This window comes from Pipra filicauda, unplaced genomic scaffold, assembly GCF_003945595.2.
Source record: "Pipra filicauda isolate LSUMZ 115617 unplaced genomic scaffold, ASM394559v2 scaffold167_size3244652_pilon, whole genome shotgun sequence".
Lineage (NCBI taxonomy): Eukaryota > Metazoa > Chordata > Aves > Passeriformes > Pipridae > Pipra > Pipra filicauda.
In genome coordinates this window covers 612190-639325 of record NW_024104184.1, presented here as the reverse complement: position 1 = coordinate 639325, position 27136 = coordinate 612190, and the positions used below count along the sequence as shown (strand labels likewise).

Sequence of the window (27136 nt, the reverse complement as noted above, 5' to 3'; positions counted from 1 at the left end):
GAAGTATTTTAAATGTTTATATTTTGCTGCATGTGGAGGTAAATCAAATTTGGTGACAAACTTCCATCTCATTTCTATTCCTTGTATTGTTATCAGTGGATTTCTTTGAGTAGTTACTTAAACAGTTTTCATTGCCTGCCTGCTGGACTTACACTGTGAGAGAGTTTTGTAAATAAAATTTAAATAATTTGAATTTTTTGTTTCATAAATACTGCACAGGATATGAAGATCTGAAATGATGGATCTTTTCCACTAGAGTTTACAGTTCTGTGACTCAATTGCTGAAAATGCCAACAACACCTTTAGATGGATCTCTGTGTTTTGAATCTATATAATTTCTGAGCGATAAACACTGTAACTGAAGAAATTTCTTATCTTTGTATTTATATATATATATATAAACTTAAATTTTTATATATGTTTCATATATGCGTGTAATTTACTAGATTTTTGCATCCTGGGCTTGCATCAATACTCAATGCCACTTTTAATGCGAGATGAGTAATTACATAAATGATTGTAATTGAGTTCTTCAAACAGTGTTGAAGTGCTCATAAAATAGGTGCATTTTCATTTAGCCTCTAATATTCATTTGTAGATGTAGTACACAGTGATCAGAAAATATGTATGTGGTAGCCTGCTCTGGAATACAATCTTCCATTGCTTACCTTTCCTTATTAAAAAACCAAAAAGGCAACTGTAGTAGACTTCCCAGTTTGTCTCTTCCCTTTCAGGAACTACCTATTGAAATTATTTAATATCTTTTTTAATCTTCTTTTTTCCCCTAACACTGTAGGAAATTACATCTTAAGGACAGAACTCCGAAAACATTGTGCTTATGTCTCTACTTGTTCAACTGGGAAACACACAATAATTCATGTCTGACTCTCTTTTATTTGCTTTCAGGTGACATTGCTTTCCTTCCTAATTGAAACAGAAGTTTCATTCCTTGACTATATTAAAGGCGGGTATGTGATTGGCATCAGACCTTTCTTGTTTTCACAGTCTCATTATAGTTCACTAATAATTTTTTTATGTACTTCACGTATGATCGCTCTAAGTGGTATCTGTAAGGAGTATTGTTTCCTCATTTTAGAGGCTGTACTTTCCTACATAGAGCCTGTAGATAGCTACTGACTTTATGGAACCTCACTTAAAATGTTGGAATTGGTATTGATCAAGACTGATTGGCCAGAGAAATTCCACTTAAGCTTTTTTCCACTCTTTTTACAAAAAATGAATATAATTCAGTAGAATGCTCTGTGTTTAAAAGTATGAGCAGTAATACTTATCATTTATTTATCTTATACAGAATCTTCTTTGGTGATTCATACTATTATTTCTATGTACATCTCAGTGAAAACTATAGAAATATTTGTATAAAATCTTACCTTTCTTTCTACAATATATGCAGTTATGTAAACATGACAAGGAGACTCAGAGTCAGAGTTATTTCCTTGGCTTCTCCCTTCTTTTGTTTGTCTGATTTAATATTACTGTGTATCAGTTGCAGTCCAGTTGACAGATTTTGAAGGAAGAGGGAAGAGAAGATTTTGTCATTATTCAGTCTGTTTTCCCATCAAGTATATCCTCCAAAATTGTTTTTTTAGTTCCCTGGTTTTCTTCCATTTAGTTAGAAAATGCTGATTCTGCAATAGACACAATATTTGCTCTTATGTAAATGGATGCTTATGAAACACTTCATGTTCAGAACTTTTATTGTAATTGATTTGAGGTGTCTAGAATTAATACTGATTTAGTGGAAATCTTGACAGCTTTAATTGTAACAAATTGGGAGTACAGTATTGATTTCATTTATGTTTCGAGTCTACATCTGTTTAATTGGGGTATTCCATTATCAGTATCATCAATATGACAGTTGTTTTCTTAAAGAACTTTGGAGAATGAAATAGAGGTTTGTCCATAAATTCTTATTTTGTTTTATTACATAAGACTGGATTTTATAGCAGTATGGTGGGAAAGAGGTGAATGTCTCTTTTGCATCTGAATATTACATCAAGTGGTGCCATCTTAATAGCAGGCTTTCCTTACATTTTGATACTTAATCACATATTTTGCTGCAGTGACCTTCCCACATTTAAAATAGGTACATTGTGCTAAAATTAATGTATATTTCAAAATCATATTTCTCCTGCCACTTAGCAGTTGATAACATATTCCTATCAAAACACCTCCAAATATATGAATAAGCTCAGGAATGTAAGGGATACAGCCTTGAAAAGAAATACAATTGAATTTAAGGAATGACTGTCAAACCTAATTTATAGTCTGCTCTTTTTTTTTTGCCTGGAAGAGAAAGAGACACCAGGAGCCACAAAGCTCCAAGATTTAGTGGACAGAAACGATATTTCTGTGCAGAAGTTTCTGGCCTGTTTGACTTACTAGAATAGGAAGTGAGCTAGGCATTTGTAAATCAATAAAATTCAGGGGCTGAATCTTTTTGCAGCTCAAAAATATTGTCATTTCTTCTGTCCCAGCATAGTGGAAGATAAGAGAAAGTATTTTCCTCCCATCGTGTTAAAAGCCTTACCTTCATCCACGTTTTTGGAAATGAATACCTATGCATTGTTTGGATTCAAAAGGCTTTGGACATGCATTTTTACCTGAACTGTCTTGAATCATTGATGGTCAAAATGGAAACTCAGAACTCCTTTCATGACAGCTGTTTAATCCAGAGAGTACACCATATAACATAATGGGATGCATATTTGATGTTCAGAAGAGACCTGACATGAGAAATGGTCACACAGCAAGGGATGCCATAGCTTTGTATTTTGGAGGCTTTGCCATGTATTTCTTGGAGAATATTAGGGAGTAATAAGGCTATGTAAGAGGAAGATCTTGTGGAGACTTTATCTTAAAAATCTTCTGTATGTTGATATGGCATTTGGCCAAACAAGCATCTGCAAAGGGGAAATTGTAAAGTAACTGTTGCTAGGGACTTAAATGCCATGGGGAGAATGGAGCCTCTTGGTAGTGTGAGTTACTCCATTAGCCCTGTTGCAGAGTTCTGCACAGTAAGTGATCCTCAAACCTTCAACTGCTCCCTCCTGCTTACAGACCAGCTGGTTGTCATTCTGAAGCCATGGGAGAAAATCTATGTTTCTTTCCAATGTACTGTTTAAAAACCCGTAATCATTACAAATGCTATCAAGCCTGGTCAAAAGCTACATTCAAGCTTAATTTGTTCCCTTATACATATCAGAGCTGATGGAGCTGCTATTGAAAGACGATAGGTTTCACTTTGCTCTCAAAAAAAACCAAACAAAATGGTTGCTCTGTGGTTGTGAGGTGAGGAATACTGTTCCTTTTAAGATACTTGCTTCATTTCTTGTGGAATATAGGGTAAAATGACCTGTCCACTGCTGAAGTAGATCATGTCTTTCTATACCAACTAAATTCACAGTGACACATTCTTCAGCATGCTGAAGGATTTCTGTACTTGATGTACCTGACATGTAGTGCTTGGAGTAGTCTTGTTTTACTCTTCAAACACTGCACCACACTGAAGCTCTTAAAATTTAAGTACAGGGAGATTATAGCCCAAAAGCAGTTTTTCTTGGCAATGCCAATCATGACTCTAAGCATAAATTTAGGCATAGTTTTTATTAGTGTTATGATAATAATAGTTGTATTAATAACTATAGCTCTTAATTATTATAGTTATTATTATGTTATACTAGACTTTTTTGTTGTTTTTCCTAAATTTTTCTTACCTGAGGAAGACAACTTTTCTGCACAGTATATTGATTGTGGTAGAAAACTAGTTGACATGCGCTTCCTAAATCTTTCTCCTTACGTCTAACTGACAGTGCAGAAGGACATTGTGATTAGGAAGCCACGGGGTCTGACATGTGAGTACATATAAAACAAAATCTGACTTGTCATGCCATTAAATTTTTTTTTTTGTGAAACTGCATAAAGTAGGATGCAGAAGTACCAGCAGAAAACTTCTCTCATAAAGCTCAGGCCTCTGAACTTTTCAGAGACTGAAGCAGTTTTCACTGGCTTTATTTTTTGTTGTTGTTGAAGTCTGTATTGAGGTCACAGCATTTTGAGACGTATTTCGGGATTCCAGTGTTCCGAGGACTCTTGATACTGTGGGCACTGGTAGGCTTTTGCTTAATTTTGGAGACAGAGTCCACCCATAATGCAACTTAATTTGTGTTAGCCTTGATCAGTATGATAAGGTGATTCTGTGTGAATCTTTTTTCATACACAGCTTTCAGTGAAATAAATAGTATTTTTTCTGGGCACATCAAGTTATTTGAACAGTAAAACCACTACTGCAAGGACATGTGTCAGATTGTTGATGTTTAATCTGAATGCACATGAGTTAAATCGTATGGAAGTTAATTATCTTATTAGTGATTTAGAAATTTTCATAACAAATGAAAAAAGGAAGGATGGAGTCAAGTAACTGTTTTCAGTGTGTTAATAAAATAGTGTTGGGTAACCCTTGGCTGGAACCTTATATAAGAGTATTTTCAGTGTTTATTTCCTGTATTGGAAAGTCAGTGACCTATAGTTTGTCCACAAATGATGTTACCATCTCTTGTTTATTTTCCTACATAGTAGTACAACTATTAATAAGACTTGTGTTTGCTTTTTCTACAGAACCCAAATCAATTTCACAGTCGCTATTGATTTCACAGCCTCAAATGGTAAGAATAAAAATAAACGTCTTGTATATGTTTGTGCTGTCATCAGTTTTAAGTGTACTTATGTGTGTGTTTGTGTCTGTATCAGTATTCAGCTGGCACCACCTGGACTCAGGATTCCATTTTGCTGAGCAATAGACTAGAGGCCAATTCCCATCTAGAACAGTGGGGCAAACAAAATATATAGAAGTTGGAAAAGCTACATATAAAATTGAATAAGTAGGAGCTGTTTGCAAGTATTTGTGTACTTTCTGATTATTATTTTTTTGTTTCTTTATAACTACTGAGAGAAAACTTATAGGATGCCATTGAGATGGACAAAAGAAAAGAGTTTCAGGTGGAGTGAGGCTGAAGTGGGGTGAAGCAGAGATAAATTGTGATCCTCTTCCAAAGCTGCTTTCAGAAAGTCATAATACTTTAGTAAATTTCATCTTAAAAGTGTATATCATGTTATAAATGACACAAATCTACAAGTTTCTTGCTGCCCTTTCAATGCTGAAACACAGCTACTACTGTTAAAATGTATTCAGAACTACTGAAAAATGACTACTATTAAAATGTATTCAGAAAACTGCATTTTTACCTGATACAACTTACCTTTTTTAAGAGAGAAAATTCTTAAGCGATTCAATTTAAAAGTAAATCTGATCCTTGCTTCAACAGGTAACCCTTCACAGCCGACTTCACTGCACTACATGAATCCCTATCAGCTGAATGCTTATGGCATGGCACTGAAAGCTGTTGGTGAAATAATTCAGGACTATGATAGTGATAAAATGTTCCCAGCTCTAGGTTTTGGAGCTAGGCTGCCTCCTGATGGAAGAGTATCACATGAATTTGCACTGGTAAGTAAATAAATATTTATATATTGTTAGAATTTCTTTACTACAACAAATTTTTGGGAGTTAGGACTGTACTCTTGAGCAGTCACTGGACAAGTAAAGAACAGAGATTGTGATAATTATTCTGTGCTAACTCTAGGCAGTTGTTTCAGAATTTTTCATCATAGTGAAGTTACTGAGAGAAATCCAGAGTCAAGAACTCCCTGTAGGCCAAAAATGGTAATAAAGAAAAGTAATTATCTTTAACCTCAGCTGTAGCAGCATGAGAAGCAGACACTCAAAAGGCTTCAGATTGAAGCTAATCTATCTTAAGAAGTGAACAAATCATGAGCCAAGATAATATTTCGTTATCGTTGTTATTGCTCTGCCTTATTTTCTGGCATCTCTTTATCTTTGATAGGCTGCTAGTTTAGAGACATAGGGATAGCTAAGTGGACTGTTAGCTGAGGTGACAAGAACAAATCTGAGATTGATCCACGTGTCAGTTAAATTGCAAACCTAAAATCTACCAGGATTTGCCAGAAAGATTGATCTGGTATAACTGATACTTGTGATTAGTGTGGACATTTTATCTACTTGCTTATTTGGACGTTTTTGTTCTTCTCAGAGTAGGACAAAGTTGTCAGAATTACAGCAAATGTAGGTGTATCAGGTGAGTTTTCATAAGATAGCAGCAAAGACATGGCAGAAGATTGGTAACTGTAGGTGTATATTTCTTCTGTCAGCCTGTGCTAGAAAACAATGCCATATCTTACCTCAAGGAAAGGTTTTCCACATAGGAATTTAAAACAGGTGCAATTGCAGATACTCATTTAAATCACAGACTTTTTTTGGACTTTGTGTAGCAAGTTCAAATATATTGATACATATTTCAGTTCCAAGAGTGTTTCTAAAATTGATTTAGTCAATTTATGTGCTGTTGTGGTGCTTTTACAGAGGAAAAAGCACCACATACATATTATATATGTATACACAATATATATAATATATATATATTTCCTTCCTCCATATGTAAACATATATAGGTATCACCAATGTAATGCTAAGCAGTGTTTTCAGCTCTCTCTTTTAATGTTCTAGACCAATTCCATGAAAAATCTGCTTTGGTTTTCTAGATTCTGAGGCAGGTACACTCTGCCTCAGAGTGAGATACTGGCACACTAAACCAGTGAGATGTTGGCACTTGAAGGAGAGTAAGGTGATTTGAAAGATTTTGAAGCCTTACATAGATCATTTGTCTAGTCTGGCATGGGTCATAAATCTGGAATGTAGCTTACATGTTTGTATTGACACCTGTAAATAGGTATCCTCATTATAGAGTCATTATGGAGATCGATAGTAAAATGCCTACCCTAAGAATTTACAGTACAGCCATTTTGTGGGCTCTTAACGAGAAAATTCCTTTCTTCTTCTGCTTATACTAGGTCAAAAATAATTTTTCCAGTGCAGAAATATTGTACCAAAACAATGAGGAATTTATAGTTTGCCTTATATTCTCATAGTGTATGAACATTAGGGTCTGGCTACCATTTCTGCTTATTCATATTTTTAAATAAGAAATCATTGAGCCTGAACTGTGCTCCTAAACATGATTCTAGTTTTACATCTGACCTGTAATTCATACCTTAAATCCACACAGGAAAATGCCTGTTAATGTTGTGTGTATGCAAGAGTGTTTCATTACACTTAAGATGCTATTTACGTCTAGGAACCAGTCCCAGTGATTCAGACTGCATGTAACATGAGGCTGCTAGAACCACCTTCCCTAGATAGCACTCACAAGCAGGCATGGCACTTCACTGTGCATTTGTAGTGAACTCTCTGAATAGATCCTAGAATGCTTAGATCTTTGCCTTTTAAGAATGTACACTGGGTAGTATTCATTAGCCTACATAATTTTTACTTCATAATTACTTTCAGTAATCTCTTATTTTCATTAGAATGGAAACCCTCAAAATCCATACTGCCATGGAATTGATGGTGTAATGGAAGCATATTACAGGAGTCTAAAATCTGTACAGCTTTATGGACCAACAAACTTTGCTCCTGTAATTAATCATGTAGCCAGGTAAGCATCACCACAGGTAATTTGCAGAAACTTCTTACTGTCATATAAAAGCATATAAAAGCCTGACAGTTGCATGATGCAAAACATTGAAAAAAGGTATTTACAGTTGTTTATTCAGTCGAACGTGATTAACTCGTGTTGTTGAGTAGGTTTGAAGACCACATGCTAGTATTATGCAGAATTCCGTCGCTGTTTAAAAAGAAATAGAAGTGATCCAGTTGATCTTAGCAGAAATCATAATGAAAGAAAATTTTTGAGATCATTCTGTCATGTTTCTTTTTTGTCTTTAGAGCACAGAGTTATTACCTCACAGAAAATGCAAGAATCTATCCAAAAAAGTTACGAAATCTAAATTTTTTTAGGCATACATAGTTCCTCTAATCTCAAAATGTCCAAACCGTCAACAAAATCTTCAAGGTCTCTGTGCCAACAATTCCCAGCTGGTAGCAGTACTTTTAAGGCAATAGTACAGCAGTCACCATTGGGGAGCAGTGGTGCTGTATTATGCAACACCTCATCTAACTTCTGAAAGTAAAACCCTTCTTGTGTTATAGAAGTTTCTTAAGAAGGATAATGTTGCCTTATGTTGGCAGATAAGATCTTGGCTTAGAATCTTGAGATCAAGATCTTGACAGTATAATACCTCCATGAATTTATATAGAAAAGTGATGTGGCTTAGATGATTTAGCCGAGTAACTACCTGAACAGATTTGATTTTATTTATAGACACAGAGAAAGAACTAATGTTTACAAAATAAGGCAGTAGGGCTGCATAAATAACTGTACTGTTAATGTTTTATTTATAAGCTTGCAAAACAGCTAATTGTTGTAGCTATTTATTTACTATCTGGTTTTGCAGTTTTTAATTCTACAGACTAGTAAAAAAATAATTTGTAAATTCTGTGGTGCAAAGAATTTTCTGTGGATGGTTAGATAGCTGATTTCAGTTGTTTTTCATTAGGATTAGTTATTTCATCTTCAGATCATCCCATTAAAATTATGTACATGCATATTAAATTGCTTGTCATTCGCAAGTAGCTATCACCTTTAATCACCTTTGACATGATCTCTCCAGTAGCAGTTTTCCATATATGTGGCATTTGGCATCTGCATTAGCCATGTTATCTGAAAATCTAACCCATCAACTTTTCTGGCTTTTTCTTCTTCTTCAGAGCTGGTCGTATCAGCTGAGGTGCCTGGCTCAGAACTTGGCAATTAACCTCCAGCCTCCTGCTTCTTACAAAAATTGAAATTTTTGATCTAGTGTTACCAAAGCATTGGCATAAATTCAGTTCCTTTTCTCCCCAGTTGTTTCTCAGGAATATTTGTCAACTTTTGCAGAGTAACAGGATCCTGTCCAGCAGCATTTGTAGTCCTTCCACTGAACTTTTGTTAAAATATCAAGTTGTTGCAAGCTTTGGGAACTCCTGGTAGCAAATCACACTACACCATAGTGGGAAAGCTAAGTGTCTCCACAAGGACTTCTACTGCATGATCATCCTTAATACAATCTATATATCAGTCCAGTTTTCAGTAACATCATTTTCCTTTAAGGTTCAATTCTGTTGACTCCCATAGATATGGTACTGGCCTGCAGTTACTCTTTGAACCTACCTTCAGTCTCAAAGAAATTTATTCTTTGTGCATCCCTCCCACTTAAAAATATGCCTCTGACTCTGATGAAATCTCTGGAAACAAAGTCAGATATTACTGTCCTGTTGTGATCTCAGAACTCTTCAGAGAGTTTAATGAGAAGCTCATTAAACGGATAATGAGTTTATTATCATTCCCCCAGTTACAGAATTATCTAAACTGCATTAGATGCAACTTAGTTTCTTCTCTCATCTCCCTTCCACATACAAAATCTTTCTTGTAAAAGACTTCTGAACATTTTAGTCTGTGGAAAATTTAAAATAACCAAATTTCTGTTCCATTTCTTCAGTGTAGATATGTAGACAGTATTAAGTGCTCAGAAAGGATAATAAATTTTTATTTTACTCTCCCATCATCCCTTGTCATTGCAATCATGATTGAAAAGATTATAAGCATTGTGGAAAAATGAGATAAAAGAAGTCTGTGCATTGTGGTGAAAATGTATTCCACACTAGGTCTTGCTAATCTTGATATTTAACTACAGCCAACCTGCAAACAGATGATATTCAGCAGGTTCACTGTCTCTATGGCTTCTCTACCCATCTGTATCTTGGGGAGGACAAGTGAGGAAGGTGATGGCTTTCTCTGAGTTGTAACTTCCTCCAAACTCTATAAATGTTGTGGTTACAGCATCATATTTATCAGCACTACTTGCTGCATTTTCTGGGCATATGCAGTCATCATGACCATCATTAGAACGTATCCTGTTCAGTGACCCACGCCTTTCATGTTCAATGACCAAAAAAACTATGAGTTCTTTGAGAGTCATATTATGTATTTGGCCATGTATGCAATAGTATTCAATAGTAGTGGCAATTAATTTTTTTTCTTTTACTGCTCTCCACACTACTCATTGCTTTTTTTATGACAAACTTCTGCTATTTGACTTCTTCACAGTACCAAGAACCTTCATAAAAGTAGGAACTATAGTGGCCATTGTCACGTGGAGCAACCAACTTCACACAAAAAAAAGCTTCTAATTATACAGGACACTTTGACCCTTGGGATTTGAAAGATAAATGAACTGAGGTATTAGTTTTTGACCTGCAGGCCATAGAGCTCAGTGTGGCTGCTATGGGCTCTCTTTTGAGACTTTCCAAATATTCAAGAGCTGCTCGTTTTCATAGAGCAGGGACTTCTTGGGTCCCTTAGCTGAGGTGGGAATGGCAGTCAATGTATTTAATCTTTCATTCATGTACAGCACAGGGAGAAGCTTGAGTGTTGAAAGGTGGGTGGTGCACAGAGATGAATATCTAAGCCGGGGTTGCAGGGTTTCATGTTCAGCCATTGTACAAATGTGCACATAAGTGTTTAATCTGCAAGTGTGGTCAACAATAAGTAACCTGGTTTTCTAAGACAAAAAAACCAAACCAACCAACCAAAAACCAACAAAAAACACAATCTGCTGATTCCTGATAAATTTTATTCATGCTATAAATCCAACCATTCAGTATTAGTGTATGCCCTTCATACCAAACTCTGTTCCCCAGAGGTAACAACTGTTAAACAACTAAGACTTTCTAACGACTCATGATTCTATAAAGGACATTCTGCCCATGATCTTCTCGGTAGTGAAACAATTCCTATTTTTCACTGACACAACAGATGCAGATTATCAATATCAATATCGTATTAGCTGTGTTTTTTCAATGCTTTCATTTAAAAGTAGAATATCAACCATAATTATGAATGTCTTTACTTTTGAAATTCACTGCATTATGTAGTAGTCAAATTTTAAAAATACAGCTTATATTAATTCCTTTTATTAAGGGCTTTTGTTTATGACTATAATGTTGCTTTTTTTTCCCTTAGATATGCTGCTTCAGTAAAAGATGGCTCCCAGTATTTTGTTCTTCTGATTATTACAGATGGAGTTATTTCTGATATGGCTCAGACAAAAGAATCCATAGTGAATGTAAGTTTTGCTCAAAGTGTTGAAATTTAAAAGAATTATGTTTCTAGGAATTCATATTTTAGGCAATAAAGTAAATCCATTAATATGTCAGGCACTATATTTGCACCGTAATTAACCGTCTTTACCAAACAGCAAGTTTGTTATGCATAAAGACAAAAAGAAAGCAAAAATTGAACCTCAGCCTAAATAGATAGTATTCTGTGGGAAATTATGCTCTTCTCTCTAGCACTGTATATTTGTATGATTTTCCTCATCTACTTCTTGCCTCTTGCTTTCTCAGGCACATCCTACCATGCAGTTTTGCACAGTGAACTGTTCTTTATCATTCTCATAATTGCAGACAGCTTTGATCCTCCCGCTTTTTGAAGACTGTCCCCAACTTTCTGATCCCAAATGACAAGCATACCAGTCATCTGATTTCCCTCTAAATAGCCCCTTAGAATTCAGAAAATTCTTAATTGTTTCTCAATTTCTTCATTATTTTCAATATTTTTTCTCTTCAAAACTGCCATGTATATAAGTAATATTCTGTATCATGAACAGGTTCCGTTTTGCTTTTGCCCCTGGAAAATTTCAGATGCAAGTACACACAGAAACACTTTTAGACAGGGTTGGAAAAGATCTCCACCAATAGCTTTTAACATAGCACAGCAGATCTAGTTAATAACAAAGTGGTGAGTGAAAAGCTTACATTACAGTAATTAAGCATCGTGTCAAAGTGAACAGTGTAGAATTAGGTGGCATATTTCTGAAGACCCACTTTCACTACCTCCTGCAGAGATTCGATACCATTCCAGTTAGTAGAGTGCATGTGAAAATACTGCCACAGTGTTTGGTCTTTCACTGGGGAGCAAAACCTGTGTATTAGTAAGGACTCTGACTGTACTAATAAACTTACCAGCCCACCTGGTGAGTTTTTACACCCAAAGCTGTAACTGTGTTCAAAGGCACCACTTTACTTTCTCTATCTTCCACCTTCCAGTTTTAAAGGAGGATAAAGTGACTCTCACTTCTAAAGGGGATAAACAAGCTTTTAGCTTGGATGTTTGTTCTCTAGTCCAGCCTACAAGTTTGAAATGTAGTTTCTTTTAGATGAGCTGCTTTCAGGTGACAAAAAGGCTCAGTGGAGAAAAAAGAGCAGCTCTTGCTTCACACCCCCATTTAAAGTCCGTAAGAGAGCAGCAAGTGTGGTTGGCTGATATCTTGTAAGATTAATTCATTTACCACTAAAACGTACAGAAAAACCTTGTTTCCAGTAATAGTTCATTTCCAGGAATAATAGCTGTTAGTCTACAACTGTCTGGAAATACAACAGCTGTGTTGTAGGTTGGAATAACTGGAAGTTTGGTAATATTTGCTGTCTTTACTTTTTATGAAGATACCTTCATTTTTCTGCATACTTCTTGAAATGTGAGCACAGTATACCATGACAGAACTAATTAAATGCTATTCAATAGCAGTTTTTCTGCCTTAATAATATCCAGAATACTAAAAAGGACAATCATGTTCAATGCAACTTGATGTGTATAAAACTCAAAAAGAATATATTTCAATTTTTAACACTAATTGTGCTTTTAGGCATCTTTCTCATTACAGCATATATGTCAGACACATTCTGTATTACCAAACTGTTTAAAGGTTATGCTGTCATTCAGGAAATGCCAACACTTAAGTTTATTTGCAAGAGTTTAACTCTTTGTCTTTATGCTGTCCTTGCCACTTACTGTTTCATATATGATTGTATCACATAAATCTGTGTCTGTGTGAGTAGGAATCTCTTTAAAGGATGTTTTCTTTACAATCAAGAAATAAGATTCTAGAAAACACCTGAAAAACAGGAGGTGTTCTGTTCTAAGAGATCAGAAGGTGTACGTCTCTGATTTTTTTGGCCAGTGTGTACTCCTGTTTAATGTTTAAATGTCCTGTAGACATTTCATGGTTCATCAGAATAACTCAGTAAGCAATAGTTGTCAACCCTGACATTTGGTGGACGTTTTTTTATTTGTTACTCTCTTCATCAGAGGCAGTTTCAGATTATTTCTGTAAACTGGTGTTACTGTCAGGGCAGGAGAGTCTAATATTTATGACACTGTCTTCATAATTTTAAAGGTTTTATAGAGAGTTTATTCAGGGAAAGCCAGATACCGTCTTTGACTTGTTTCATTGAATGAAAAAAATTAAATAAAATTGAAAATCTTACCATAAGCCAGTTTGATATCTTGTTTACTTTGTGACATGGATGACTAACTTGAATAAAATTTCATTAATTATATAAATATAAGATGCATATTGCTCAAATAGATTAGTTATTTCCTTTTTAAAATTGGCGTCAAGTCAATGTAAAAATTGTACCCATAGTACCAAGCATCTGTGTAATACCAAGAAACAGCAAAGTACATTTAAATAAATGTCAGACTATCACTAGGTACATATTTGCAATCATCAGTTTACAAAAGTTTCCCGGATAAATTTGTCCTCTTAGTTGTCATATTAGTATTAAACCAGAACATAGTTTGTTATGTTTAATTAGCACCCTACATGATTCAAAGATTTGGTAATGAAAAGATAAATTAAAATAATCATCTGCCTTTCTATCTTTATCCAAGATGCTTTGTATCACTTAAGCAGACAGTTTACACCCCTGAACCTTTTAGGGGAGAAAAAATTTACTCTTTGAAACATAACTTATGCATGTTTTTTATTCAGATTGTTCTCATATTATTGGCAGAGGTTATATAATGCATTAAACCTTTTTTTCTTCTTCTTTTGAAGGCTTCAAAGCTTCCAATGTCCATAATTATAGTGGGGGTAGGACCAGCAGAGTTTGATGGTAAGTGTTCTAGTGTTCTTTCTAGATTTTTTTTTCCTGTATTTGCTTACATTTTAGTAATATGTGGCTTTTCAAATATTGTTCTTTAGAAGAACATAATATGAAACAAGCAATATGCTCTGTTGACATTTCCAGCTGGATTGATTGATAACTCAGTGTGATTACAAGCTACCATGTGGAGCTGTGTAGCCCCTCAGGCTCTCTGTTCAAGTCACATAACCATATGGAGGCTCAGCATTTACAGAGCTCCAGAAGATCAGCTGAAAAAAAACCCAATGCAGTAATTAAGTATAATCAAGTAATGTTGAATTTCTTCAACATGGATATTTGGATTCCTTGTGAAGGCTGGAAATACTGATCTTATTGCAGTAATAAAATTTTGAGAAAAAAATAGATACATTTGAGGTGATCTGGGGTTTAATTTGGTAAGAGGATTGAGTCTTACTGTGTAGCAGCACTGAAAGGATATTAAGGCAGGAGAGAAATTACCAGGTTATTTACATATTCTTTCATATGATATTCCAGAATACCATTCATTATTGCAATAACTAAGATGCTTCCATTATGTGTACTAATTTATTAAGTGCCATCATATATATCACTGCACTGTGAAGTGTAGACATTCTGTGTGTGTCTGTTCCTCGAAGTCCTAAATCCTTTCTTTTTAATTCTAGTACGTCTGATTAGACAGTATGCCTTCTGTTGTACATTAAGTATACTTAGTACTACTGCCACAGATGTTTAATGTTGACTAATGACTTGACATGTTAATTCTCCTACAAATATTTTAAGAGTATGAAAAAAAGAGGAAAAAATAAAACAAAAAAAAATTATTGGGAGTTGACTTTCTTAATGCTTTTGGGGCAAGTGGTATATTAGTGATAGTTTTAAATATCTTATTCCTTGAAGAAATTGTTGAGGTGGACACTTACACTTCAGATGATTGTATGCCACACTCAGTGAGAAAAGATAGTTTATATTCATAAATGCATATGACGGAAATTGGTAAACTTAATTTTTACTCCTGAGAATTCCCAAATTTAGTCCTGTGTTACTTACTTTTCTGTCACCCTCCTTTGCCTTTTCCCTTTTCTGCTGTTCGTCTAGTCCTTGGGTTTGCCCAGGCTCTCCTTAACTCAGTCAGGACATGTTCTTGGGGTGTCATCCCCACCGCTTTTCTGAAGCTGGAATTATATTTGTACTGCAGGATACAGTTTCCATGTTTGGATCCACAATCCTTGAGTGTGCTGCCTCAATGAGATTCACCCATTAAGTGTATGCCAAGTCTGAAGTCCTGCAGTGCCCAAGAAATTCCTTCTGGAAAAAACAATGGACTCCGTGTCTGATGTAGATGCTGAAGAAGTGTGTCTGCAGGAGGGTTTATGTTCAGGCAGACTGTCTTAAAATTCAGGTGTCACTGAAGCTTCAGTTCTGCTGTAGAGAGACTAAGCTACTCCTCTTCAGATATGATATCACTGTTCCTTAGATCTCTCAGTCCCTGGGGGCTACCAGAGGGCTCAGACAGATGACACATACGTTTGGCAGAGCTTTACTTAAGGATGTGAGGATGATTGTAATAGGTCACATCAGGGGGCTGTTTTGCCCAGTAGTCTGTATCTAACATGGCTATGGGTGGCTTCCTAAAGAATGTTAAGAACAGACTAGGCAAATAGGATAGTTCTCTGAATACCGTTTTTAGGTTTGATTTTCTGAACAGCATGTATTTTATATCTGTTTTGGAAATTTTGAGTGACTCTCCTTTAAATACTTGTTCAGTCTCCTAGTTTGAACACATGTATGTTTTTGCAACAACATCATTGGGCATCATGCTCTACAGACCTAATAGTTTTTTTCTTTGAACAAATATGCTATCACTTACTTTGAATTTGGGTCCTGATAATGTAATTTTTGCTTTCTAGTTCTTGCTTCAGAAGAACTAGGTTTTGAAATGCTGGTTTTGGTGAATTCAGCCCAGTTTGTAACCCCCCAAGAAGCTCAGTGATGCAAGGCTTTGATTTTCATAGCATACACTGAAAGAAGCTTTGTAGAATTGCAGATCCAATGTCTGAGCAATAGTCTGAGATCCCAAATCCATCCATCTCTACACTTACCAGAGAGTGGCTATGCCTTTCTACCTAGAATAGCTTCCAGGTATCTGGAAAATTTGAGAGTTTTCCTGGATCCTGCTCAGAAGATACAAGAAGAATTACCCAATAAGTTTAAGAAATTTTTGTAAGCACTCCTCATTCCTATGCATTAGCAGATACTGCCTTTTCAGTATGAATGTGACTTACTACCTCTTTGTGCTGCATCCTGTGATAGCTTCTGTAACAATAGCTGCTGATGAATTCTTCTCCACCTATGAAAGTATAAATATAGCCTTACAAAAACAGATATACTTGCTGGTTTGAGAGCTGGAAGGATAGGGACTTTTAACATGATCTGTTTTGTTCTGAAGATGACAATAAAGACAAAAAGTATGTATTATCACCGTGAAAAAGTGCAAAATAGCTACAAAACATAAGGTATTTTATGGTGCCAATGACCTTACAGAGTTACCTAAATAACAGTTGTTGGTTTTGGTGCCCTAAAGTGTATATTGTCTGAACTTTTTCTCAGTAAGACTCTTTAGTTGTGTGCCAGAACTCATAGATTTAATTTTTTATTTTTTTTTTTGTAGCTATGGAAGAACTGGATGGAGATGTAGTCAGGATTTCTTCAAGAGGAAAATTTGCAGAAAGAGACATTGTGCAGGTGGGAGAGAAAATATGAACTAATATATTTTACTATTCCTGTTTGGTTTGAATTCTTGTTTCTAACTGTATTCCTGCCTCTCATTTTACCTTAGCACAGACATACTTTATCTTGAGGTTTTCATAACAAGCTCAGAACCTCTCTGCGATACCTCTAAGCCTTTGTGTAACACATAGTAGTGGATCTGCATTCATTAGGAAATGACCCCTAACTGGCAAGACACTGTTATAAAGTCTTAGTGTTATACATCTGTGGGAGAAGAGTTAGGTACTGAAAATTTGGAGAAACATGGTATCTGTAAAAAGAATGGTATCTGTCTAAATCTTTTATGGAAAGCATTTTATTTTCCTGAAAGTGGCTGAATAAATTTATAAAATAGAGTATTTTAGTTGGAAGGGACCTACAACAGACATCTAGTGCAACTACCTGGCCACTACAGGACTGACTAAAACAGGACATTATCCAAATGCCTCTTAATAAACACTCACAGGCATCCTTAGATTCAAACCTCACCGTAAATCAGCCATTTCTTCTTCTCCCTTTATTCCTCCTATTTGTCCAACTTTACAGTGTTCGCTTATTTTTCCTCTTATTTATTTTCACTTCTCTTCAAGACAGGTTGGGTTTTTATGTTGTTGTTTAGTAGCATATGCATAGAGAGAGAATAACTGAGCTACATGAACAGCTTGTATTGCATGATGATTAAGGTCAGATTGCAGCTGATGAACCTTGGAATATGTATATTTGTTTTCATTGATATCTGCAGGAACTGAAACTTCAAAATATTTAATGTTACAAATACTGATATGTGAATGTTTAAGGATTGATTGATGACTGACAGTGGATACAATATTTCAGTCCAAGGAGGTGTTCAAAATAAATGTACATAAATATATGGAAACTAAAATTATGAGATTTTTTTCTCCAGTTTTAAAGATTCTCAGATCAATGAACACTACATTAAAATTCCTGAACTCTAATAGTTGAAAAAGAGACTTTTTTCATTTTTACAACATACAGAGATAACAAGTGATGGGAAAACGACATACAAAACTCTTAGAAGAGTAAAACATGCTGTCTTTTTTAATTAGTGTTGTCAAAAAGGTAATTATAAAAGTAGGGATGATTTAGGACAGCTGAACAGGAGACAAGAAAGAATGTTTCTCATTTTGTCAAAGCCTTTGCAGTGTTCCTTAGCAGTCCATATCGGGATGGAGAGGGGCTGTCTAATCTGTTATGCTGTATATGTCACTGCTTTCAACAGAGCAATATGTGGAATGGACCCCGAACTAGTATTTCAGCAAAGCCTGTGCCTTTTCAGATTTTTTTGAAGCTAATTCAGGTATCTCTGGAATGCATTGCACTTATGTTTAAATGCATTTAAATATAAGCAACATAATTTTCCCAAGAAACAGTGTCCCCAAAATCTGCAGGTTTTACATTCAAAGAGCATAAATTGATAGAGTTCTTAAAGTGTTTTAAGCAAGATTTGTGAAAAGGCTTTGCATCAGAGATATACTAATTTCCACTGAAAAATAAATAAAAAAAGTTAGAATGAATACCCTTTGGTATTTCTTTAGAATTCATTGCGTGTCAGAAATGTAATAAAACATTTATTTAGTATTAACATATTTAAATCAGAATGTTGCCCCAAGCCATACTGAATTACCTGAAGGCAGTATTATTTTGAGCTCTTTTTCTGTCTAAATACTAACAAATACTTCATAGGCTAGCTAAATAAATAAAAAGGGATAATGTCAAACCCTTTAAGTTTGGTATGACCTTATTTTATATCTGGCAGGATAAAACTGACTTGCCTTCATAAAACTAACAACTCAAATATAAAAAAGTTTTATCTTTTTTGTGTATTAGGTTAATTAAAATTAGCTAACGAAATTAACTATTAATTCTAACAGTATTGTCAAATATTATGATTAAATTAGTAAAGGAAAAATTTGCCTGTTCACAGTGAGTTACTACATCTCTTATATTTACTACTGACTGCAATTCATTTAAAGACATATCCTTCACTATTCCTTCCTCACTAGTATATATACATACCCCAAGGACTCTACTTCATGTATACCAATTCTTCCTCAGTTTATTTCGTTTCTACTCCTTTATGTTATACTTTTGTTGTTTAAGACATTTTAGGAGAATACTTGTAGTACTGTATCTGTTGTTCGTCTCGAAAATTTTGCATATTAGCCTTTTTATTTAAACACTAAAACTATAGAAAAAGCAGTTGACCTTCCTTCAGTTTCCCTTTGGCTTCCCTTTGATCTTCCATTCTATTCCTTTGCCATCTCTACTTCTTCTACATGTTTGCTGTCCTTGTGCATCTCTATGTTTGATTATCTGTTCATAGTTTTCTCCAGCTCCTCCAACATCTATCTACCGAGGGGGGAGGGAGAACTAAATCAGGCCATCTACATTGTATAATTACACTGTTGAAATAGCCTCACTTTGCTACAGAACAGTGGGGTGAGATTTCATGTCTGCAGACTAATGGGTAAGGTGAGCTCTTGGGATGGGACACATTTTGTTCTTTGACTCAGACTGTATGTGCTTTTTACATAAGACAGACATTGCATTAGAAAATGAATAACATGAGGGGGAAATGAACGCCAAGCTGATTCCATCCTGGCTGAACGTGTAAACCAGAAGGCTACAGAGATACTTGTTTTGTTTTGTTATTCTTCAAACTCCATGGTTCTGGGGACAGTCAGGTGTATTCTTACAGGAAAGTTAACGGAGTTTAAGAAGGAACAACCACTTGAAACAGGGCAGTTCTGGGCTGGCTTTTGAAAACCGATAGAGGTTTTTTATGAAATGAAGTAGTCAGTTCTAGTAAATGTCACAGTATTGAAACTTGTCCTCTTGTATTTTGAGAAGTTACTGAGTAAACACAGGAATGGTTTAGACAGCTAATTATGGGACTGCAGATATCTTGCTTCCTGGCTTAATACCCTAAAATTAGGTTCCTTTTTGCCTGTTCTTCTGCCCTTATGCCTGATATGCTCAACCCACTGAAGAAGTGAAGGATGCTTCTGTCTGGAATACTACTCTTTTAGTCTTGCTGGCTGCGGCAGCCTGTGCTCGCTGACTCTGCTTGAGCAGCAAGGTTGGACTAAAAGACCTCTGTGAGGGCACTTCTAGCTTCAACAATCTTGCAACTGAGTCATTATCTTCAGAGAAACTGCAGATATACTGCTTCCTGGGAGCATGCCCTAATCAGTAGCTGGTTACACTTAATTTTATTTCAGTTTAATGTAACATAGTTAAAATAAGAAGTCTGGAAGCCTTTTATTCTGGCTGCTTGAGATCCTTTTCAGGAAAGTTATGCAGAGAATAGTTTCTTGCTTGAATTCTAAACATCTTTTAGTAGGAGATTGATGCCTAGATGGCTTCCATAAGTCAAGGGTGAGAAGTGCTTTCCAAAGTTGTTGTAAAAGTTATTTAAGTTCATTATTCCTGAAATGTTGTCTTTGGGTTTGGATGTTTTTATAGTTATTTTTTTTTGTCCAAGAGGTTGTTGGTGTTTTTTTCTTTGTTTAATATATTTACTAGATTTCTTATATTTCTGTCTTTTCTGGGAAACTCTCAGGATCTCAGAAATTAAGTGTAGGTTAAACTTTCAGTGTAACTCACTGTAACACTGTAACCCCTAAATTTTGAAAACTTCAATGCTTTTAAGAAAAATGGAACGTAGTCTGTGGCTGTGGTTGCTGTGCATCCAAGAAAGCATAATTTGTGTGGTTGGTATAATGGGCAAAAGATTTGAGAGTTGAGACAGGTGATGAAATATCTGTGGGTCTGACTTAACAATCAGTTCTAGTTTTATCCTGAAGAACAACGGCTAGCAAACAAATAGGGACAATTTACTTGTTGGTTTGTTGGTTTTGGGTTTTTTGAGGGATGAGAGAGCAGAAGGGCACCATAGCATAGCCTGACATATCAGCACCAGAATTGGTTTGGGACATTGAATCCCAATTTTGTCATCCAGCTGTTTCCCTGAGATAGGCTCCAGAATCTGATCAAGAAGCAGAATTTCAAATCAGGCTTTCCTTTGGCATAACCTATTAGCAAACTTAACCCACTGCTTTGCTGTGTGCTCTCTGTTATGAATAAAAATCTAGGAACCTGGGTTGTTTCTTTTTTCTATGCCAGTAGCACAAGCATCTCATAAAGTATTATGAAATCCCAACCAGAGCTGGGTAGCTAACTGGTTTAGGTGTTGCAGATCTGAGTATCACATAAAAAGTTCCTGTTTGAATCCAATCCTTTTTGCTTAGATTCTTTATGCATCTGTTAGTATAATATTAAAAGTGTTCAGGTGGTTCATAGTTCTACCAGGTATAATGCAAAATGGTCAAAAATATAAAACCATCCTTTCTGTTTTGTTCACTTCAGAGGGAAAAAAATCTATTCACAAAGTGCCAGAGGGGAGGCAGCCTGGTAGGAGAGCCCCAGGAGCAGGGAATGTAAGCTAAGGATAGTTTTCTGAGACAAAAGTACCTTTTTGTATGAAAAGGGTTGAGAGATAGAGTACATTAATATGCTACCTTACCTGTTTTATATGTACATATGTTGTGGTTTATATGATATATTTGACATATATATTCATTGTATTTCAATTTTTTAAAATCTGTCTTGTGGTAGAAACAGCGTTATGCTTTCACTGTGGGTGAACCTCTTCACATAAGCCATGGCTCACTCAGATTGCCCAAGACAGGTTTCATTGATATATTTGGGTTATCTCTCAGTTCCCTCGATAAAACTTTATTTTTAGGTTGTAAGGTGTATTCTGTGTTTGCATAATGATCTGAGTGAATGATCTGTTAATGATCTGTTTTGTTTTGTAGTTTGTGCCATTCCGAGATTACATTGACAGAAGTGGTAATCACGTGTTAAGCATGGCAAGACTCGCTAAAGATGTTTTGGCTGAAATTCCAGAGCAGTTTCTGTCCTACATGAGAGTCAGAGGAATAAAGCCATTACCTGCACCACCACCCTATACACCTCCAATTCACGTGTTGCAGACTCAGATATGACTGCTCTGAAGCATTTATCACAAGTCTCTGGATGCAGCAGTAGCTTCTGATAATTTTTTGGAGCTAGAAAAATTCTCTTTACATACCAAAATTCTCCTATAGTTGCATAGCAACTGGAAAGCTTTTAAATGCTAAGAGTAAAATGTTGATATGTTGATGATCTGAGTCCTTTTTTTTTTTTTTTTTTTTTTTTTTTTTACAAAGCATCCTACTTTTTTGGTGTATTTATTGGAGGGGGAAAGCACAAGTCAGGTTTTCAACTCAGAAGATAGTGTCCTCTCTGAATACTGTGTGTATATAAATGTATAGGAATGCTATTACTCTGTATCAATGTTTACATGTTACTATTTTTAAATTTCAGTACTTTTATAACTATTCTTAAGAATAAAAGTTTGGAATATTGATTCACATGTCTTCTAGCTTGCAATAGTTTGTCACAAGATAACAAGAGAAGCAATATCTCTTTGAATGTTTGTCCAGACAAATACAAATGAAAACTAAGAAAAGGACAAATATATCTATGTGTTTTCAAGTAACTGAATTGCTTCAGTCAGTGCTCAGTAATCCATTCATCTCACAGTTTCAGAATAAACTCCTGAAATGTGAATAATATAATTGCATATGACTTGTAACTAACTCCAAACTCTGAGGGGGAGGTGTGTATATTTTTTCAGAGATTCTCCAATTTCTAAGTTTATCTAAGTTTACAGATTTTTAAACTAGCTACTGAAACAAATTAGAATAGTTACTTGCTTTAATTAATTAAAGAAAATTACCTCAATTCAGAACTATCAGAGTAATATAGTTGAGTCATCGAGCTCATTCAATCATATCATGCATCCCTTAAAGCACTAGAAATTTTGCATCAGAAATGTCTTTTGAAGTGATTACAGCAGATGTTTTATAATGGACCATTTTAAACTTTAAAAATTTAAAATTATAACCTTTTTTTGTCTAGATTACCCGTTCAAAGGGATGCTGACTCTTAATACTTGGGTTTAATATTGTCATTTAATCACATTTTCATTCAGGGTGCATGAATGATAATGTTAATTAACTCGTTTAAAAAATGCACAACTCTGTTGCTTTGTGCACAATTTTGTGTACAGAACTACCCAAAAAATTTTAGTATATGCCTGTTCGTATATAATTATAAAATGGTTTTGCATGTATATTTTGTACAAAATACACGGTTTTGTGAGTTTGTGTCAGATACGTTTTATTTAGAACTAATGGCCTTAAATTTCACAAAATTCCTGAAATGATTTTGAATTGCCTTCAAATACTGTTAAAACTGAACATTTTAATTTTTTTGTGTCACAGTTGTAACTGTCTTGTATATGTAACATTTTTTCTTTGCATATGACCTGTTTACTACTTCTGTTTCTTACTACTGAATGTTGTAATGTACAGTATAAAACTAAGGTGCATTTTTTAAGCATGAGAAGTTTTTTGCCAGAAAGCATATCTTCAATATTAATGACATATAACTATGTAAATGCAGAATCTTCCATTTTTAAATGTATTTAACTTCCTTTGACTATTTCATGTGGGAAATTACATTTTCCAAATAATTATTCTGTTAGTAAAAAAAAAATAATTTTTTTTTTGTAAAATAAAGATCTTGTTTTATTTTTATTTCAAAACAGTTTTTACATAAATATGGACTTTAATTTTCTCACCAGAATATGTATTTCTTAGTGGATTGATGTTGCATGAATGAAATTTGATACTTGGCAACTACAAATTTTGATGAAAGTGCATCATAAAGAGTAAGTTTAAATCTACTTATTGGTGGTGGTGTTCTCCTTCCATCTTCTGAATTAGTTTCTGCACTTACAGTGTTGGCACTTTAGAAATAACTGAAGTAATGCTATGTTTCTGTTGTTTCATTTGGTTAGACAAATCTTGTGCTGATACTTGTATTGGTTCCCATTGACTCATATATTTAACAGTTTGACTCAAAGACCAAAATACAAACTTCTTTCATTCAGTTTAGAGTAATTTATTAGTTCTCATTTAGCCAGCACCTTTTATTAATCTAAAGATTAGCCTCAAAACTAACTTAACAACTCGTGGAGGATATAATTCAAGAGTGACTACTTTAGGTTTGATTCAGACTAGTGAGGAGAAGTTTGCTAATCTGGAAGAAGAAAAGGGTTTGATCCTGGTTACAAATACAATTTTTTAATTTTAGGCAAAGATGCAAAGCTATAGAATAGAATTTAGATGGACTTCAAATCAGTTCACTTCTCTATACAAAAAGGTTTGTTTTGTGGTCCCCCCAGGTACGTGTGTGAAGGAGAGGAACTGGTTTCAGGAGAGCAGTATTCTCTGAAAAGTTTGAGAAGCTGGAATGTCTTACCTAAGTGGATGAAATGCACTCCAGAATACTTTATAAAATGGCTGAAACAAACAGAATGATAAATTATTATCATCTCTGAGAACTAATAAAAGGACACATAGTGACAAATTATGCCAGTGCAATGGGAAACCAGAGATTATCATAAGAGGGCATTATAACTGTACCATAAATTCTTTAAACAGAAAAATCAACAAGAATAGACAGGGAGAATATGTATCTATGCATAAATGTGAGAGCACAGATATGTGTGAAAAAGGACAGAAAACCACAAAAAAATTTGACTGCTAAAGCCTAGTGAAACCTCTACTAGAAAGGGAAGTTAAATCAATTACACACAAAATGATGTGCATTTAGTAAATTAGGGAAAACTGAAATACTCAATGTCTTTTTCCTTCAAGCTTCACGGAAGAGGGATAATCCTTGAATTAAATAGTAAATTAAAAATAAATAAGGCTTGGGTTTACATCTACCAATAAAAATTTATTACTAATACACAGTTTTAAAACAATTTTATTGAAAAGCAATATAATGAGCTTCAGGATAAAAAAGAGAAAGCACTGCTTTAACACAACATTTTAAAAGCAAAGCAGAAGATAACAGCCTCATTTGAAATGTTATGAAATACTATAAAGTTGTTCAGAAAAATGCTATCATTGTTTCATCATCAAACTTGAAAATAGAACAATTGATGTTCCTTAGGGACCTGTATTGCTTTTGGTATTACTCAATCATTTCCATTGATGAAACCAGTTATAAAATAGGGTTATTAAGTTAATGGATTATATCAACTGCAGATAGTTTAATCAGTTCCACAGATGGGACTCAAACTTCAAAGTTATGAATTAGAAAAAATACTTGAAAGAGGAGCAAATTCAATCAGGGCAAATAGGTATAAGTACTACAGTAACTAAAACCTACCACACAATTACAGCAACTCTGCAGAACAGTGTCTGGGGTTATAGGGGATCCCAAAATAGATACTGAGGGGAAGGTGTCTAAGTGGAAGTTTTGAACACAGGCCACCTGAAATATTAAGACCTTGGCTAGTGTACCACATCCAGTTTTGAGACTTTAAATATCCTATGGGTCAACTGGAAAAGCTCAGAGGACTTTTGGGGCGCCGAGGACTGCTGGAACAATTTGGGCAGATGATCAGGGAAGGTTTCTGTGGGGTTGGTCTCTGTGCCAGAGGTCATCTCCAGCTCTTTGATGACCGCAGTGAACTACCAGAGCAAGGGTCGCTGTGTGACATCAGGACAGGACCTACTGGATGACTGTGTGGGGAAGCAGGTTGATGCCATCGCAGCAGAAATACTTTCAGGAAGAATAGACCATGTCTGTTCCCAAACAGTTGGGTTACTGTTTCCTACTGCTCACATTTTTTATGTGAAATATACTCTCTCTTTCAAACTGGCTTATGGCACTAGTACACATTTTCTTCAGCACTGCACGGTGTATTATTGTTTCTTTGCCACTGGGTTGGTAGGGTATGATTTCAGGTTTTATTTCTAACCAGTATTGTGAATTACCATGAGAGTGCAAGTGACTGTAGATGATTGGTATTTTCAAGCTGGCTGTCTAACTAAGGGGTATAGAGTACTATTTATAGAGTACATTTGGGTCCATGTGCCTATAGCCAAACATTTGACAATAATTAATTTCATCATTGGAATTTTTATTTGATGATTTTATTTTGCAAACCATTGAAGGCATTGAAGTGACTGAGTATCCTTATAGATATCCCATCCTGCAGAAGGTGTATAACTGCTGTGAGACACCTGTCCTGCAATCATGCAGTGTGGTTCGTGGTGCAGTATATGCCTCAGGTGGTGGGACAGCCTTCCCAAGCCACAGCAGACTGTGCCTGTGCACTGAGCAATTTCATCACTTCTACATTGCTCTGTTCCCCAGGGAGCAAAAATTCTGCCCATCCTTGAGAGAAACATGATTGTCATAATAACTGGGTGGCCTGTGTGTCCCCCTGCCACAGGCAGCTCTGTAATTTGCTTTGCTTCAGGCTGGTCATGAAATCAAAGCAATTGACTGAATGTGCAAAGTGATTAGTGCTGAACTGCTGTGTCTTCAACTGAGTGGGCCATCAGGACGCAATCATCAGCAAGAGAGAATTCAGAGAGAAGCGAATTGGCTAGTTTCCATGAGCACAGGGCTACTACAGACTGGTGAACTTCTCTGTGGAGAAGATTAAATACTTCCACTGGTACTGGCAGAAAGCCCCTGAAAGAACAGGAGCGACCACGCAGCCCTGGTTGATGGTTTTTCTGAGCAGGAGGGAATGGAAAATGTCAGTAGGTAATCAAACCTGGAGGAAAGGAGGGGAGCCCAGCAGGAGCCTGTCATGGCTGTTTCTGGCAAATATTGTCATTAATGTAATTAACAAAGGGGTAGAGGCTACATTTATAAAGCGAACAAAAGTATCAGCTCACCAGGACTGCAGGCTGGGAGGCCTGAATAAATTAAAAAGTGGTTAATTGGAAGGGAGGTCAGGAGTCAGTAAGATAAGCTGCTGTGGAAAAAAAAAAGTGGAAAATACTGCATTCAGGAGGGAAATAAATAAGCACAAATGAAATGAAAATGAAAAATACCTGGATAAGCAACAGTTTGGGACTTAATAATCTGCAGATTACAGCTGGGTTGCAAACAGAATATGAATCAAATTGTGACAATGCTGCATAAAAAGCAAAGTTCAGCCTGGAAGATGCTAACAGCGGTTGTGTTCACAGGGGGAGGGAGGTAATCACTGCTCCAGGTTAAGCCATTCTGAAGCCTGAACTTGGCACTGTGTCTGGTCTACAGGACCACACTGTAGGGCACAGACAATTTTGAAAGAGTCTGGTAGAGAAAAAAAAGATGTTTTTTAACCTGTGAGGAAAAAATTAAAGCACTTGGGTATGTTTCATATTCAGATTACCAGAAGGAATGTAATAAACTCTGTGCCTGTGCAAGGGGTGCTGT

The 27136-nt window shown here is 35.5% G+C and overlaps 1 protein-coding gene across 2 annotated transcripts in view; it reads left to right on the top strand.

Moving 5' to 3' along the window:
• CPNE8 (copine 8) overlaps positions 1 to 23584 on the top strand; it is an 83154-nt gene extending 59570 nt beyond the window's left edge. The window contains exons 13-20 of one of the 2 annotated variants that reach the window (XM_027731995.2): positions 907 to 968; positions 4639 to 4685; positions 5346 to 5527; positions 7465 to 7592; positions 11058 to 11160; positions 13933 to 13990; positions 16671 to 16744; positions 21610 to 23584. In XM_027731995.2, the coding sequence (XP_027587796.1) occupies positions 907 to 968; positions 4639 to 4685; positions 5346 to 5527; positions 7465 to 7592; positions 11058 to 11160; positions 13933 to 13990; positions 16671 to 16744; positions 21610 to 21798 (843 nt within the window). In that variant the 3' untranslated portion in view covers positions 21799 to 23584. Of the gene's footprint in view, positions 1 to 906; positions 969 to 3833; positions 3876 to 4638; positions 4686 to 5345; positions 5528 to 7464; positions 7593 to 11057; positions 11161 to 13932; positions 13991 to 16670; positions 16745 to 21609 lie in introns of those variants that run through there. The other variant, XR_005562859.1, reaches the window with a different exon arrangement.
• The last annotated feature ends 3552 nt before the right edge of the window (positions 23585 to 27136 follow it).